This window comes from Antechinus flavipes, chromosome 1 (assembly GCF_016432865.1).
Source record: "Antechinus flavipes isolate AdamAnt ecotype Samford, QLD, Australia chromosome 1, AdamAnt_v2, whole genome shotgun sequence".
NCBI classification, from domain to species: domain Eukaryota; kingdom Metazoa; phylum Chordata; class Mammalia; order Dasyuromorphia; family Dasyuridae; genus Antechinus; species Antechinus flavipes.
The window spans coordinates 558,841,290-558,859,080 of NC_067398.1; the positions used below are offsets into that span (position 1 = coordinate 558,841,290).

At 34.8% G+C, this 17,791-nt stretch overlaps 1 protein-coding gene across 2 annotated transcripts in view; it reads left to right on the top strand.

Annotated features, from left to right (window-relative positions):
- The window catches only part of SSR1 (signal sequence receptor subunit 1), a 52,781-nt gene that overhangs the window by 28,740 nt on the left and 6,250 nt on the right, over window positions 1-17,791 (top strand). Inside the window, exon 9 of one of the 2 annotated variants that reach the window (XM_051970729.1) lies at window positions 9,554-9,673. In XM_051970729.1, the coding sequence (XP_051826689.1) occupies window positions 9,554-9,668 (115 nt within the window). In that variant the 3' untranslated portion in view covers window positions 9,669-9,673. Of the gene's footprint in view, window positions 1-9,553; window positions 11,076-17,791 lie in introns of those variants that run through there. The other variant, XM_051970728.1, reaches the window with a different exon arrangement.

Consider the following 17,791-nt stretch of genomic DNA (forward strand, 5'->3'; position numbering starts at 1 on the left):
GGTTTTTGACAAGCAATATCAGTGAGTACTTAGCAGTAACTGTATAATAAATGGAATTAAATTCCACACATGGTATATTCAAGCACACTTAATAACAAGTAGCCTATTTTTAAAAGAACTTTTAAAAATGTAAATATCTGGATGGGTTTTGTTTTTGGTGTATCTACTTAATTTGCAGACCATGGTTTGAGACCCAAGTGTTGAATGTGGGTTTTATGATTAATGATAGCTTTTGAAAATCTTGGTTTCACACAACTATAAAATGGGATTAGGAAATTGTTCCTTTCCTGTCCTCTAGGGATGTGAGGAAGGATTAATGTGTTTGTAAAGCACAAATTCTCCTCAGCATATTTAAATTTGTCGTATTATATTCTTATACAGTAAATGATTTTCCAAGGTGTTTGACTACAGTCTATTGTCCAAGAGAAAGAAAGTTTCCAAGAAAATTGAAGCCTGAAGAAGGATTAGAAGTCGTAATAAAACTCACTGTAGCAGAAAGAGAATAAAAGACTTTATTTAAATAAATTCAGAATTTAGAACTTTAAGATTTCAAAATAGTTGACTTTGGAACATAAAGGGGAAGTATATTTCAATATTAGGAGGGATATGTTTGGGATCACGCCTATTTCAGGTGTTAAATGGCTTAATTTTTGTAATGATCTTACATAGTGACGTTAGTGGCACAGAGGATTTACACTTAGCCTTATTGCTAAGTTTAAATAATAGACCTCAAGTGTTCATAAATACAAACATTTAACACAGTGCCTTGCACATAGTAGATGCTTAATATTTAATTATAGCAGCCATCGTCAATCCCACATTTGATACTGCCTCATCTTATTCATACATATTGTTTGAGAGATAAATTGGTTTCTGTGTTTAAAATAGTATGAAATAAAGCTATCCTTCCCTGAAATTTCTCTGGTAGATAAACTCTATAGGTAATATCAATTACACATATAAGTACATATAATTTTGTGGATTAATGCATTTCATATATCAAATTTTTTAATGCCACTTATTGTTTTAATTCTAAAACAAGATGTTTGCTAAAATTTAACAACTTCCCAATTTTACTTGAGGTGCTCCCCATGTTTGGACAGATGCCAGATGAGCTCCCATAGCCAACTAAACTGCTTGGTACAACTTTGGCCTAGGAATATTAAAATAATAGTAACAAAAACCTTGCCATCTGCATGAATTAAAAGCTTTAGGTTTTATTTACTAGATTGATTTGTGGGATCACATTTTTTCAAAAGTTTTAAATTTTGAAGTTGAATTCAATTCAACATGTTACTTGATGTCTAAAAATTATGCTACATCATGATCCCTATTAACTTTGTCAGATAATATTTGTATAGTTTTTAAATTATTTTTTATTGCTTAGAATAATCTATGAATTGTCAGCCTAATTGTATTTGAAGTTATATTTTTTAGGATTGTTTAACAGTGTAGTAATAATACTGCAATAATACTTGCACCACCTACCTCATAGGGGTGTTGGAAGGAAAGCACTTTGTAATCTTAAGGCAGTATATAAATGTGAGTTATTATTACTATTACTTTTCTGGGCTTCAGTTTATTATCCATTCTTTATGGTACAGTATTTGGAGCCACTCCCTTTTAAGATACTATTGTAATAATAGATAAGCATTCTAGAATTGCTAAGCTTAAATGAAAGCTGCTTAGGAATATTTTGATATGAACTCAGAATCAAACATAGCTTAGGGATACAAAACTTATTTCCCAGGAATCTGAATAGTCAGAACAAAACTGCAACTAAATATTTTGTTTGCATCACATACTGATAACTTAGTGCTGTCCCTGAGACACTATTACAAGACGCTGAAGACTGTTCAGAATAAAAACCATCACAAAAAGATGATATTCAGTATAATTTTGATGCTAAGTTTCTGTTCTAATTTTTTGAAAATTGATGATTGATGTACAACAGTTAACAGTAACTCAAAATATTTGATTATTCTACCAACATAGATAAGCAGTACTTGACCAGGCAGTTAAAACATGTTCCCAAACATACTCCTTTACATTACCGCCTCCCCTAAAATGGTCTTCAAATACCATTTGTCTGCAAAATATAAAATTCTTAGAAGTTGGCTCTAGCTAACCTTATAGCACTGAAGTCAAACTTAAATTAAAAATGGGGGCAACCCAAGCCATACATAAAAATCCCTGGAGACTGCATATTAATAGACATTTTATACATGTGTATATTTTTCTTCTCTTTTTTTTTTTTTTTAATCCACCACCATATTACAACCAGATAAGAGCTACATTTTAATCAGATTCAGGCTGCACTATTGTGTTGACCACATGCTTGATGCCTCTGCCTTAGAAGAGATCTGGACTATATTACAAAACAAACAGATATCCTGTCCAGTGTCAGAAGCTAGATTTCCTGACCCATGTTATATGATAGACTAACAAGAGTATCAGCCCCCTTCAAATTCATAAATTTTTGCTTTTTTTTTCTTAAATATTGTGTAACTTGCACATATTCCCAGCCACTCAACACATTTATTAAGTGCATACTTCATAAAATAGAAACAAAGTACACAAAGAAAAATATTTAATGGGGTCAATACATTTTAAAGGGGCATCTATTCACTGTGGTCTTTTCCAGTCCATGTATACCATTTGGCCCATTTTGTTCCATTTAATTCTAGTTAAGGATAGCTAAGCAAGCAGAGGTATGGACAGATTGTTTATATTAAATAGAAAATTGATTCTGAAATTTGCATAAAGGTAAAGGAAGGTCTGTGGCAGATTCAGATTTATTTGATCTAGAGTTATTAAGAGCTGATCCACTTATCACATGCTCACTATTATTTCTCTAACATGTCCTTTTTCAGCACCCCTTTCCAGATAGCTTTTTTAGCTGAAGAACAATATTGTAATGGTTACTTGGAAAAATAGCACCATTTAGGACTGAACCCTTTGAACTATTAATATACAGAGTAATTTTTCACTTTTTGAATAAGTGATAATTTGGACATTTTTGCATGGACAAAAGTCTCATAAAAGCATTAAACATCTCAACATTAAAGCAATAATGGGATAATAAAAGATCTTAAAAGGGGTGCTTACTTGAGATCTAGTAAGCCTAGGTTCTAGTCCTAGCTCATACTAATTAGCTGTGTAATGTTGGGCAAGTCATTTAATCTGAATCTTCAGTTTCCTTATCTGTAAAATGAAAAGGCTGGATGAGATGATTAAATCTGAAATTACAATAACTATAAATCCTTAATTTGATAACAAAACAAACTTTGAAAGTATATGTCTTAACAACTATTAGAAAGAAAAACATTTGGATATATTTAGTTCTGGACTTTTTTTTTTTTAAGCAGTCATAATTCAGTGCAACATTCATTGAGCAGCTAAATGTGTAAAGTACTTTGCTGGTAATGTTTTACATTTGTGTAGCACTTTACGAAGGCTTTCTTATAAATTACTCATGCTATTTTAGTCAGAAGTGGAGGTACACTTATATACACAGACTCCACAAAGCACTCATTGTGACTTGCTCATTTGCTATTATCCAGAATGGAAAACTTCAAGCAGGTGGTCTCCATACATAAGAGAACAGGCATTATTCCACTTGAATTGCTCTCATGTGCACTTTATTATTAGAATTGTATGTAATACAAGGCTTTGCATTTCATGTCTCATTCTATTTATAATTAAGTGACCTTGTTATGACTAAAAGAACCTGGGCCTGCTTTTTATCTTGTTCTGCAACCCTGTGGTGCTCTTATTGCCTCCATTAAGTAGAGAAGAACAGGTTATCATACCGTTTGCATTCTACCAAATGAAGCCAACTACAAATGAAGGGGGTGGGGGGAAGATAGAGGAGGCACAGCTTATGGATATTAAATGTCAGTATGCAATATGATTTGGAGTATTTCTTGAAGTTTTGCTTTATTGAAGACTACTTACATGATTCAACTTCCCAGCAGATACCCTGTTTATATCCATACTCCTTGTTCACAATGCTTTGTTTAGAACTGATCACTAAGGTGTTGTGGTCTACTTGCAATTAAAATAAACTAAATCTAATTTAAAAAGAGATAGCAGTTATTTCCACATCTTAAAGAAATAGCACTTCTTAAATTCAGTGAACAATCCTGTACAAATATTTTTGCTGTTTGCATATGAATCACGGTTGATGATTGTTTTATCTAGTTCAGTTGTGTCCAACTCTTCATGAACCCTTTGGGGCCATACAAATGAACATAGGGTTTTCTTGGCAAAGATATATTGGAGTGGTTGGCCATTTCCTTCTCCAGCTCATTTTACAGATCAGGAAACTGAGGCAGACAGGGTTAAGTGACTTGCTCAGGGTCGCACAGATAATACATGACTGAGATCAGATTTGAACTCAGGTCTTCCTGACTTCCAGGTCTAGCACTGCTGCAACTAGACAGTGTAAACCATTGCTAGCTGTTTTTTTTAAATACCACTTTGAATATATATTCCTCTATTCAAGAGTCTCTTATAACTTCTTATTGTCGATCATAATCTAAACCTCTTGACTTTTCAAGACCCTTAGTATATTTTCTTAACTTATCTAAGCTTAAGATTTATCCTCTAAAACTCACTAACCCAAGGCACGCTTTGTCCCATTTATGTTTGTACATTTTAAAAGTTCTGTACAAAATATAAAGTGCCTTACTCAGAGCAAGAAAAGTAGTATAGGTGGCAGTCCCATTTTACAGAGACAAAATATGCCCTTTCTTCCATCTATCCAGATTATATATTTATATCCATCCTTTAATAGATTCTACCTCTTTAATAGATACTACCTCTGAAATGTTTCTTGATTATTCTAGCCCAAAGTGACCTACATTTTTTAACTCCTATACTACTTTTATTCTGTACCTCAGAATTTAGCACTTGATAATATACTGTCATCCCAGATCACTTTCTTAAATTACCTTAAGTAGATATTGCAAGTATATTGCTATCATTATTTGATAGATGAGAAAACTGAGGCTTGGGGAGGTCAAGTGACTTTCTAAAAGCCCGACACCTGATAATTATGAAAACCTTCATTTAATACCAAATCTCTTCTGACTCCTAGGCCCCATGTCCTTCTTATACCACAATCCCTTTATGTCTTGTCTGTAATTGTATTCCAGCACCAATGAGTAGGAGAAGTAGGTTTTATCTCATTATGAAGAACTTCCTCAGTAATGGAAAGAGTTACTTCATTAGCCTGGAGATCTTTTAAGCAGAGGCTGAATAACTATTTTCTCATGGATGTTGTAAAGGGGATTTGAACTAAGTAAATAATCTATAAGGTCCCTTCCAGCTAAAAGTTTTTCTAATCCTGGACATAAGAAATTATGTCTAACTCTACTACCAACACCACTACCCTAACCCCTGAATTATTATTCAATAAATATGTATTTAAAACAGGATATCAAAAGTCCTTCAGCTCTTTTCATACCCTCTTCTTACCCCCAAGTATCTAGCTAAGCAAGCCTTCTGAACTCTTAAAAAAGTACTCATCCAAACAATATATAAAATTACCTAGGAACTAGGCCAAGGTAAGGACTGAATATAATATATGTTTGAAATGGGTATCACCTCAATTCTGGTCTTTAAAAAACAGACTGATTGACCACTAGTTATAGATTGATGGTGAATATGAGTTTTACTAGGATGGCTTCTGAATTTCCTTCCAACTCTTGATTCTGTGGATTTCATTTCACTTTACAATTCACTCAGGCTATAGATTATCTGCTTTTATGTTTTTGTTTTTAACTTAGATCCTATGATCTGGGACTGTTAATTTTAAGAATTGTATGCTAAGATTTCATGATAACAAAATAATTTGGCCCCCTCTTTTAGAATGTATTTTTAAATTGTCTTACTAAATTTTATCTATAACATTTTGTGAATGTGGAAGCCTGTTGTTGATTTCATTGGGAAAAAATTAGGTTAATGAGTGTTAATAAAATACTCAGAAAAACAGCACCAGAGGCCAAGATCTACGGAGTAGTAGAAATAGCTTTGTTGGTTTTTTTTTTCTTTTGTAAAGCATCATTTTCCTCTATTGTTTTTAATTCAAATTATGTATTCCTATCATTTCAGTCAGCTGCTGTCTTCTCACACACTTGTATTTTAAAAAACAAATACAGGTACAACTTTTAACCATGCCTGAGAATATTCACATATAATATGAAACTGGCCCTTAAATGATAAAGCCAAACTAATAATGGGTCTTGGAGCTGAGGAGGAGAGACAAATCATGATTCAAATGCATTCATGCAACAAATTCAGTATTTAATTTTCCCCTTCAAGTTATGAGGAAATTCTTAAATTTTCTGGAAGCAAATGTAAAATCTGCATATTTTAAATTATAAGGTAGTGTTGCAAGGAAAAGGAAAAATAAAAGTACTTTTTAAAACAATTCAAATGTTATTTTTTTGACTTTTAGTTTTGATACTTTTCAAATAAGGATCACAAAATCCCTTTCTGTGAATACTGTGTAATCTCTTGTTTCTCATGTCTCCTATTTATTTCACTATTATATACATCTACTGCTTTATTATTAATAACTAAGTCTGACAACACACTTTTTTCCCAAAAAATCAAAAATAAATGTTTAATTCCTTATAACCCTAATATACTGGTAGTAACAGCCATTTATAACAAAATTAAATTCTAGAGTAGTGTTCTCCAAAATTAGGCCTGTGGCATGATGCCTAGGCTGTGGGATCAATCAGTCAATGTGGAGTAGAAAGGTGTTTAATTTTAAACCTCCCCCCATGATAGCTAGTCATAGGCCTGTCTCCTGTACACCATTCCCTTCACCCAGTATCTCTCAATATTACCTCTGCCCTGTCCCACCACCCCAGGCTATCCACAGCAACTAGAGGCAAAAGCTCCATCTCTTGCTTCTGCTACCTCAGCGATCTGAAGTCTGACTTTCTGAAGCTACCCCCCACAGCACCTCTTTTGTTGTTGGTGAAATTGAGTAAGATGAACAGTGCAATCAGCACTGCAAATCTATTTCATAGTCTATCCTCTCAAATTTACTCCTCTTCCAAGTTTCCTCATTACTATAAAGGATAAATATAGCACTCTTCCATTTGCCCAGGTTCACAACCTCAGTGTGATCAGTGATTATACTCTTAGGCACATTCAGTCAGATGCTGGACTTTGTAATTTCTACCTCCACAATGTCTCTCATAAAAGATCACTGCTTGTCCATACAGCCTCCTTCAGCATCTCTTACCTAGGCTATTACAATAGTCTCTTAATTGGTCGCCTTGCTTTGGATCTCTATTTTTTTCTTCTCCTAGCTGCCAAAATGATATTCTCAAATAGTTCTATTCATGTCACTCCCTTTGACGCTCCAGTGATTCCTTATTAGGACAGCTAGATAGCACAGTGGATAGAGGGCCAGGCTTGGAGTCAGGAAAACTCATCATGAGTTCAAATCCAACCTTAGACACCTAGGTGCGTGACTCTGGGCAAGGCTTTTAACCCTGTTTGCCTCTTGTTTCCTCATTTGTAAAATGAGATGGAAAAGGAAATAGTAAATCATTCCAGTATCTTTGCCAAAAAAAACTCCTAAGGGGTCATGAAGAGTTGGACAATCACATTTTATTGACTCTAGGATCAAGTACTATTTCATTCTTTAAATTTACATGTTTTTGGTATTATATAATATATACAAATACAGTAGTAGCTGTACATAATTTACAAGTAAACATAATATTGGGGTATATGCTAAAAGATTTTTTACTGATAGAGTTAATGATCAAAATAATTTGGAAACTACCCACTTATAAAGTTTCAAATGAGTAGGAAACTTTCAAATTTGTGCTACAAATTTTTCATTTAAAAAGTTTTTAAGATCAGTCTTGGAAACTTGAAGATTTTAATCTCTAAAAATGGAATATTTTTTTACTTGACTACTAAATTTAATCACAAAACAGGTAATACTTAAAAGTAAATAGTCATTTGGTTTTAGTAGTCAGAATTCATGATTTTCTGGTCTGTATAATAGTTATTACTATAGTTATAGGTAATTTTTCTTTGGTACTAAGAGTATCTTGAGCAGCTGATACACTACATTTAGAACATTCTTGATATGCTTAGAGGAAACTAACATCTCCCCAACTTTGGAGTTGGGGAGAGCTTTTCATCTCAGTACTAAAAATAACTAAATACAAGATGATTTTTAAATAGATTTCTAGTCTTAGAAGTAGCCATCTTGACTACTAAATTAATGCATTTTACAATAAGAAAAGACTATAGTTAGTCCACTGACAAAGTCATAACCATAACAAATAATATATCTGCTATCTCATTTGGGGATCTAGATAAGTAGTTCTATCTATGCTGAGCTGAAGTAAACCAAGTGTTTCTTGCTGTAGTGGTGACTTTTCAGAAAAATAAAATTAACTTTAACAGTATGCAAAATAATTTTTTGAATAAATGGGCTTTTTTAAAACTATATAGTAGCAAGTAATTTTTAAAAATAAAGTAGTTGGCTTCATTCTGTAACAAACAGCTGAAGTTTTCTAAGGCTCTAGCATTTTCCGACATTTTGGAGATATAATAGAAACATGAAAGACACAGAATGTCCTTTGAATTTAAATGGCAACTAGGCCTTATCCAGTTAGGAAACATCTCAAAGAACTGCTATCACCAAAGAGGCTCAGAGACTTAATAATAATTGTCTAGTAAGTAGATGCTCAATAGTAGTCTGGTTTTGTGGCCCGGAAGACATTACTAAACATAGGCTTCTATGCAGCATCAATGGAAAAATGAACAAATTGTATTTTAACATTTGCCGTATCTTTCCTTTGGCACGTGATGGCTTGATCTGCAAAACCATTCACCAAATTGGAGCAATTAAATGAGCCATCAGATGGCACACAGTGATGTCCTTTAAGCAGCAGTGGGTACTCCCTGCCCTGAGCATGAATAAGGCAGGATGAAAGGGCCATTAATGAAAGCATTCAGATATAGCATTTTCTCTCTAAGCAGGGCCTAGGAACTAAGAAAAATGTGCTTACTCTCAGCTGACACTCAAAGTGACATCATCACTTCTGATTTCCATATATAGCTTGAGAATCATTACCTACATTCATCTTTTCTGTTTCAACCATCATTTTTGATCTATCTCCGCACAAATTCTCCAAATAGTCCAAATTCAGGTTTAAGAATCTTAAAGCAGAACTAGTGTTGCTCCAAACTCTGGGGATCCAAAATTGTCATGGGCACATTGTGGTCCCTGGTGTATTGTGGAACACTGGTTAATAAAAGCTGGCCTTCTCAGCTGGTTTTGAAATTTATGAAGTGCTTTACATACCTCATTCCTTACTACATCCCGATGAGGTAGGTGTCCCGTCATCCTGATTTAACAGATAAGGAAACAGGCTCAAAGAGGTTGTGACTTGCCTAGAGTCGCACAACTAGTAAGTATCTGAGGTGGGATTCGAACTCAATTCTTCCTATTGCCATATCTGGTGTTCTATCCACTATGCCACCTTTATGCTTTCTTATTTCACAGAATGAACAAAACGTCCCCAGGGCCGCCTCTCCGAGTTGCCAAAAACAGGAAAAGTAAAACAAAACTGATGACTTCAGAAGAGAAGAATGACTCTCGGAACCATCCTGTTCTATAGCAAAGGTAACTAAGAAAGCAGTTCCCTCTTCTAGATTCTCTTTACCAAACCATAGGCCCCATACTCCAGTTAATTCTTGTTTGCCTCAGCAAAATTGGAACACATATCAAATGTGACCAGAATTCATGGGAAGGACGGACACCTAAAAAGGGCATTTCAAATGCAGACTGACTGCGACTCTGGGCAAGGCTTAACCTCTCATTGCCGAGTAGTTGCTGATCTGCCTTGGTAGAAAGGGGAATTTCTTCAACAAGAGCTCTATCTCAATGAATTTAATAGATCCAATGCAAAAATAAAGTATTCGTGCTAGAAACTAAAGTAGAAATGTTAATGCTATAAGAAATGCAGTTTTTGAAACAATCATTAGGCTACTTGTTATTAACCTCTTACCCATCTCACTTTTACCAATAAATTCAAACTTCCAGAACATAAACCAAATAGTAATATATAGATATGAATACACAAAATATGTATGACTTAAGTATCATAAAACTTCCTCTTTTTTTTTCCCTAAAGCTTATAAAATTGGAAGGAACCTTAGAAATCATCTAATTCAGCCTCCCATTCAGTGAAGGAACACATTTGATAACATTTCTTACAGCCTCTCTTTAAATAGTTCATCATTTTGTGAGCCATTCCATTTTGAACAACTCAAATTATTAAACATTTCTTCCTTATATTTAACTGAGATTGGCCTCCCTGTAAATTGCTCCTGTGGGTCCTAATTCTGTTTATTGGAAACACATAGAATAAGTGCACTCTTCCACATAACAGCTTTTCAGATATATTTGAAGACAAGGATATACTCCAACCACCATCATCTTTTTTTCCAAATGTGGTAGCAGGGGTAGAATGGTAAGGGTTAGTAGAAAGACCTAATTGTCATTTATATCTGTGTACCAAAATTAATACCAAAGTTTTTCTCAAATAAAGATAAATTTGATGAGATGGTATCTTTCCATGCATTCAGTACTTTCAAGAATGATGGAAGTGAAGTATGAATCTTCTAATTATCTTTTTTCTCTCTCTCATTCTCAACAAGTACCATATTGGTTTGTTGGGTTTCATTTTTTTAATCTTCCTTTAATATATGAGCTCTCTCTCTCTCTCTTTTTTTTTTTTTTTTTTTGTGAGGCAATTGGAATTAAATGGCTTGTCCACAGTTATACAGTTAATGAGTGTTAAGTTTGTAAGGCTGGATTTGAACTCAGCTCCACCTGACTCCATGGCCAGTGCAATATGAGCTCTTTTTCAAAAGAAAAATATGTACAAATATTTTAATACTTTTACAAAAATATGTATAAGCATACACTGAAAATACATTAATTTACCATATAAATGTATTTACTGTGGATTTTATTACATTTTAAAAATGCAAATAAAGATGTTTTATTCATCTTTATCATTGCTGCTGTCTGTCACTTGTCGTTATTCTTTTCTTCCCAGACTATTCATAATATGTCATTTTCATACTATTGCAATTTTTAAGCAATGGATTATAGATTTTAGAAGTTAGCATTTCCAGTGTAGTTCAAATCTAGTTGTACAGAATGTCTGCCTCTGGCTTTTTAATTTTTTCACTTGTCGAGATGTGACATTTCTCCAATTATTTGAAGGGTATATAGCTGTAATAATATTCCACATAGACAACAATTTTATCTTATTATAAAAATCTTTTTAGCTGAAGGATTTGAATGCATTTTAAATATACCTCAGGTCTGGCACTGTCCTTTTTTGAAGAGCTTTAGGGACTCTGATTTCCTATGACTGATAAACCAATTGGCCATTCAGTTAGTCATTGTCCAACTTCTTATTGGGTATCTCAGAATCACTCTTTTGGGGATTCTCTTAGAATTTTTTTTTCCATCTCAGTAACAGTTTTCAACTATCAGCCAATACACCTAACACTTTTTAAAGGCAATTTTTTTCCCCATTTTCAGTGGCTGCTGTTGTCACGAGAGTGACTTGACCAACATATTGAAAGCATGAATATTTCATGATATCTGATTTGGGAGTGGGAAGCAGGAGAAGGGGTGGTATAGATGTGTGATTCAATGTAAAGAACAAGTATAAAAACTCCTTCCCCTAATGCAGATCAGCAATTTATCTGCAACGTCTAGTCTTAGTTGCCTGAGACACTAAGAACAATTTATCTATGGCCACATAGCTATATGTTAATGTGCAGAGCTTGAAATCACTTAGCTCTTCCTGACTTCACAGTCTGTCCCTTTATTCACTATACCAGACTGCCTCTCTAATGCTAAAGTGATATTTGTATATTTTCTAATAGCAAAAGAGTTGGTTGTCTATCATCTCATTGGGTGGTAATTGACTACATCTAAATGTAGGACTTTGCTAATCTCTGGCACCATCCAGTGACTGTTTTAAATGCATCCAGTCACTTTTGGCTGGATGTCACAATTCCTAAGGCCATCATTTGAATGGCTTCAGGCTGATCAGCTTTCCATTTTGTCTTGGTTATTTTACAAAGGAAAATTCATACTGAACTAACTTTAGAAATGTCATTCTGAATTTTCTTTTCATGTATCCAATAACATTCATTCTTTTCATTAATACTTTCTTCCCTGATGTTGGTAAAGTATAATTAATAACTGCTTTTTACAATTTATGTTCATAATTGTATTTTAACCCTAATTCTCCTTCCAGACAGATACCGCCCCCCCCCCTCCAAATATAGTTATCTCTAACTTGACAATAACTCACAGTGAGAACTAAAGGGTTTTTTTTTAATGAAAACTATCAAACCTTCCAAGTTCCTTCTGCTTTTGAAATTTCATTGAAATAACACTGTTTCTACTTGTGCTACAAAGAATATAGTTCTACACTGCATTCAGGTTTTATACAAGCCGAATTTGAGAAAAATGCTTGGCATCTCTGTGAACCAATGTGTGATACTTGAGTTCCCACTATAGACTAAGCACTGTATATGTGTGATTTAGGGCCAAGTAAGAAAAACAAAATAAATATTTAATTCAGTTCAGAAAATGTTTTATTTAGCCCTCATCATATTCAAGACACTGGGTTAAGCACTGAGAATAAAAGATAAAAATGAAAAATAGTCCTTGCCCTTAAGAAGTGTACGTTCTACTAGGGACATAAGCAGATAATTTGTGAAGGGAAAAATCACTAAGGACTGGAAACTCAGGAAAAGAGAGGGCACCTAAGTTGAATCTCAAAGGAGCTCAGAGATCCTAAGTGGTAGATATGAGGAGGGGATGCATTCCAGGCCCAACAACTGATATTAAGTCAGTTTGTTTAAAATACAGGTCAAATGAAAGGAAGTCTGGAAAGGTGAGAGCCAGATTACAGAGTTCTAAATGCTAAACTGAACTGTTAGAAGTTTATCCTAGAGAAAATAGGGAGGCAGTGAAGATTTTTCTGCAGGAGAGTGTCATAGTCTGACCTGCCTTTTAGGAATATCAGGTTGGCAGTTATGTGAAAGGTGCAGGATGAAGAGACAAGAAACAGGTAAGAGGTGCCAGCTGAGAGAATGGGAAGGATACAAGAAATTTGGAGTTACAGTTTGATGAGACTAGACCACTGATTAGATGACTATGAGAGGGAAAAAGAAAAATCATAGCTGCCTCCAAGGCTGAAAACCTGGAGAAATGGAAAGATGATGGTACCCTCAACCAAAGGAGAAAAGTTTAGAAAAGAAATGGCTTTATGAGAGAGGATGAGTTTCACTCTGTCTTAATGAATTTGAATTGCTGATAGGATATTAATGTGAAGAGAATTGTTGTTTTCCATTCAGTAGTGTCTTATTCTTCGTGATCCTATTTGAGGTTTTCTTGGCAAAGACAGTGGAATGGTTCACAGTTTCCTTCTTCCTCATTTTACAGATGAGGAATTGAGACAGATAGGTTAAGTGAATTGTCCAGGGTCACACAGCTGCTAATTATTCAAGGCTGGATTTGAACTTAAATCTTCCTGACACCAGCTCCAGCACTATCCACCGTGCTGAGAATAGCAACTGACATTTATGTGATGTTTTGAAGTTTGCAGTGTTTTTACATGACTATTATCATTTGGTCTTACGTGAAAGTAAACACTAGTTATTACAGGTGAAAATTTTGAATCTGAAAGAGGTTAAGTGCCTCTCATTGTCAGCTATTGGAATTGAAAGGGAGCCTTCATGACTTCAAGACCAGGTCCTGGGTCTGCTATGTTGTCCTGCTTCCTTTGGTGGCAAATGGTCATAGATGACTAATATTCAGGAAAAAAGTTAGGTTCAGATATATAGATTTCAGAATCACCTGTAAAGAGATAACTGAACCTCTGAGAGCTAATGAAGTCACTAAGGAAGTGAGGAGGGTCTAGTCCAGCCTTGAGAGACATTCATGCTGAATGAACAGGAAATGGATAACGGTAGCAGAGACTGAGCAATCAAATAGTAAGGAAGAGAGAGTCAGAAAAGATTTTGTAACAGGAGTGGATGGCTTAACTGTCAAAAGCAGCAGATTAGCAAAGAGGATGAACTTTAAAGAATCCCCTCTTCCTCAAATCATTAATTTGGAAGCAACCCTAATGAGATTAAAATGTAATTGGGAAATATTTAACAAAAAAAAAAGTATAGTATAATATAGATAATGTTAATTTGTAGCTTTCTAAGTATACTAGAGGTTTTCCATTTGAATTTGACACCACTGAATTAGGCTAATCCCAATATTTAATAATCAAGGAAATGGAGTTGCCCAGAAATTAAGTGACTTATCCAGCATCCTCCAGGTCTCAAGAGACAGATGCAGATTCTAGGCCTAGTTCCTCTTACTGCCACAGCCTAGCCCTCTTTTCACTACATAAAAGTATAAGAGATGCTGAAGAGATTTGACAGATGGAATAGGGAACAGAAGATACTCAAGGGGAATACTCCTTTTCTCTGGAAAGTAGGAATCAAAGCCTGCCACTTGAAAAAGGGACCAGGAGAAAAATTATTTAATTTCCTTTAAGAAAAAAACTGTTTGGAATGTTGTGGAGAGATAGCAGGGAAGAATAATAGAATTGATGCAATGAGGGTACAGTTGAGATCAGATACATTTGTAGTGCACCTACATAGGGAATAATGCAGGAACACCAGGGTTGGGGTTTATAGAAACAGCAATAGGACAGTTGTTCAAGAGATTCCAAGGAATAAGATAGGATCAAGATAGAAAAAAGAAAGAAAACTGAAGCCAGACCAATAGTGATTGAGTGGAAGAGCAGAATGGATGGAATAAAAAGATCTGAAGGTAGTGAAGGAAAAAGAATAGATCTACAAGTAAAGCAGAGAGAGGAACAGACTTAGAACTTCACAAAGAAAGAAACTTAAGAGATCCAGATCACAGAGTCATCCTTCTTCCTAAATGAGATCTAAGATGTGATCATTCCTAGGTGTGGCTAAGGTAGAGTAAAGAGACAGGTCATGGGGTTAGGAAGTTACTGTGCTAGAGTCTCTGGATAATGATAGGAATTGGGATTGGAGGAGGAGAAAAAGACTATGAGTCAGGGACTGAACTCTGAGAAAGGTAGGGGAGAGGGACAGGTAACTGAAAAGCTACAGATGTCCACATCAAACTGTACAGGCAATACAGAGTGATGGAATGATCCTCAGACAAGAAGAGCTTGCTGAGTGATGACTTTACAAAGAGATGACTTAGAAGCTGCCATAAGGAATAAGAGGGGAAAGAAGCAGGGTGAGGGAAATGGGCTAAACTTAGTAAGTAAGAGTTTTAGGAAATCTGCAAGAAAATGACATCATATTAATCTGTATGAGACTGTTGAGGAGTCCTAAAATTTAACATATTTCTAGAATGTGGTGGGTATTTATTAAACGTTCTTTGTTGATTAATTGGTTTAGAAATGTCTCAGGATTAGTGTCAAAAGGTGCTAGCATCTGAATTTGTCTACCTAAGTAATGAACTTCTCTACATTTTACAGATTTCCCTTTTTTTTTTTTTTTGCTAATTTATTATTTGCACAGATTAATTTTAAAATGTTTTATTTAAACTCGGCATTTTTCAAAATCAGACAAATTTAAGGAGTAAAATGAATGGTTTAGGACCCAAATCCCAAAAATACCAAGTAAAAATAAAAATCTTACCTGGTTTCAGTTCATTATTATATTCAAGGCCCTGTGCTATGCACAGAAATACAAAGGTGAATAGAGAACAGTTCCTGTCTTCAAGGAATTTACAGTCAGACAGAAGAGATTAGAAAAATACATAAATATACTATGAAATAGAATGTGCATAGAAAAGACTCACTATGCTAAAGAAAAAAGAAAAGAAAAGAAAGAAAAAAGACCCAAAAATAGAAAACATTTGATGGAACAGTCAAGCAGAGAAAGCCACAAAGAAAAGACTGGCATTAAAACTGGGATTTAAAGAATGAGTAGGATTTTCAAGAGGCAGAGATGGAAAGGAATGTATTTTCTAAACATAAGGAAGAATCATCAGATGCATGGAGAAAAAAAAGAATATCTAGTTCTGGAGAAGTAAACATATTTCTGCTTAGCAGTATTAAAGACTGTATCTTCTAGGATACTAAGTGTGAGATGACCTAATCATGTCACCACTCCACTCCCAACCCCCTGCTCAATAAACTTCAGTGGCTTCCTGTTAACTCCAGGATCAAATGCAAAATGCTCTGTCTGGCATTCAAAGCCCTTCATAACTTAGCTCCCTCCAACCTTTCAGGTCCTCCTACACCTAAGTCCCACTAAGTTCACCAATAACGGCACCCTCCTGGCTGTTCCACAAACAAGACCCTCTGTCTCTTGTCTCTGGGCATTTTCACTGACTATTCTCTTTGCCCGAAACACTCTCCTTCCTATTCTCTGTCTCCTGCCTTTTTTAGCTCCTTAAAGTCTCAACTGAGATTCCATCTTTTACAGGAAGCCTTTCCCAAGCCCTTTAAATTCTAATACATTCCTAGGTATCATGTATTATAGCTTATATTGTGTGTATTTCCTCTGTCACAGTGTAGGCTCTTCGAGGGCAAGGACTTTTTACATCCTTAGTACAGTGCCTGACACAGCATTTAATAAATATTTTCTGGTCGATTGATATGACTTTTAAACATATTGTTTATAAATTTTGGGAAATAAAAAGAAATAGATCACCTAAAATTCAACATTTTCTTTGCTTATCTCTACCATAGGTCCAGGCATCTGAGTAGCACAGTGAAGCTCTATTCTGGGCCTAAAGATAGGAAGATGCACATTTAAATCTGGCTTGGGACACTTACTAGCTGTGTAATCCTAGGCCAAATCCCTTAAGCTCGTCCACTTCAGTGGATAAAATAAGGATGATAATAACATCCTATATCCCAGCATTGTTATGAAAATGAAATGAGATAATATATGGAAAGCACTTAGAACAGGGCCTCCATACATAGATGCTTAAATGTTTGCTGCTTCCCTCTCATACTTAATGGTTTAAAGCATGACATTAAAACACCAAGTCACTCTGTAATATTTAGTAGCCTTTTGTATCTCTTAGTCTTCAAATTGCTATTCTATTTGTTATTCATCCTTCCAGTCGAATGAGAAATATTTCTTAAATGCCTGTTATGTGCCAGGCACTATGGTAAACCCTGGGAATTTCTTTAAAATTTTTAAAAGGAACTTATATTCCAGTGGGTAAATAAATAAATCAGAACATACAAGATAAATAGGGAGTAGAAGAAAAGTAATCTTAGAAGGGAAAATAATAAACATTTATATGGTACCTACTCTATGCCAGGCACTGTACTACGGCCCCTCACAAGATAGATATACCTATTTAGTGTCCCCATTTTTACAATTGAGGAAACTGAGGCAAGCAGTGATTTTTTTTTTTTTTTTTTTTTTTGGCCATAGTCACATAGTAAGTGGATGAGGCTAGATTTGAGCTTAGGTATTCTTGCCGTTGGGCCCAGAGTTCTGTTCATTGTGCCATCTAGTTACTCTAAGACATAATGGCATGAGTATTTGGGAAGGGCCAGCAAAGGCATCTTGGAGGATATGACTCTTGGAAGTTGGGAAGAAGAACATCCCATGCATGGGGAAGTATTGTTAAAAACAAAACAACAAAAAACCAGGAAATAAATCTTATACTGAGCAAAAACCATTTTACAGCTAAAAG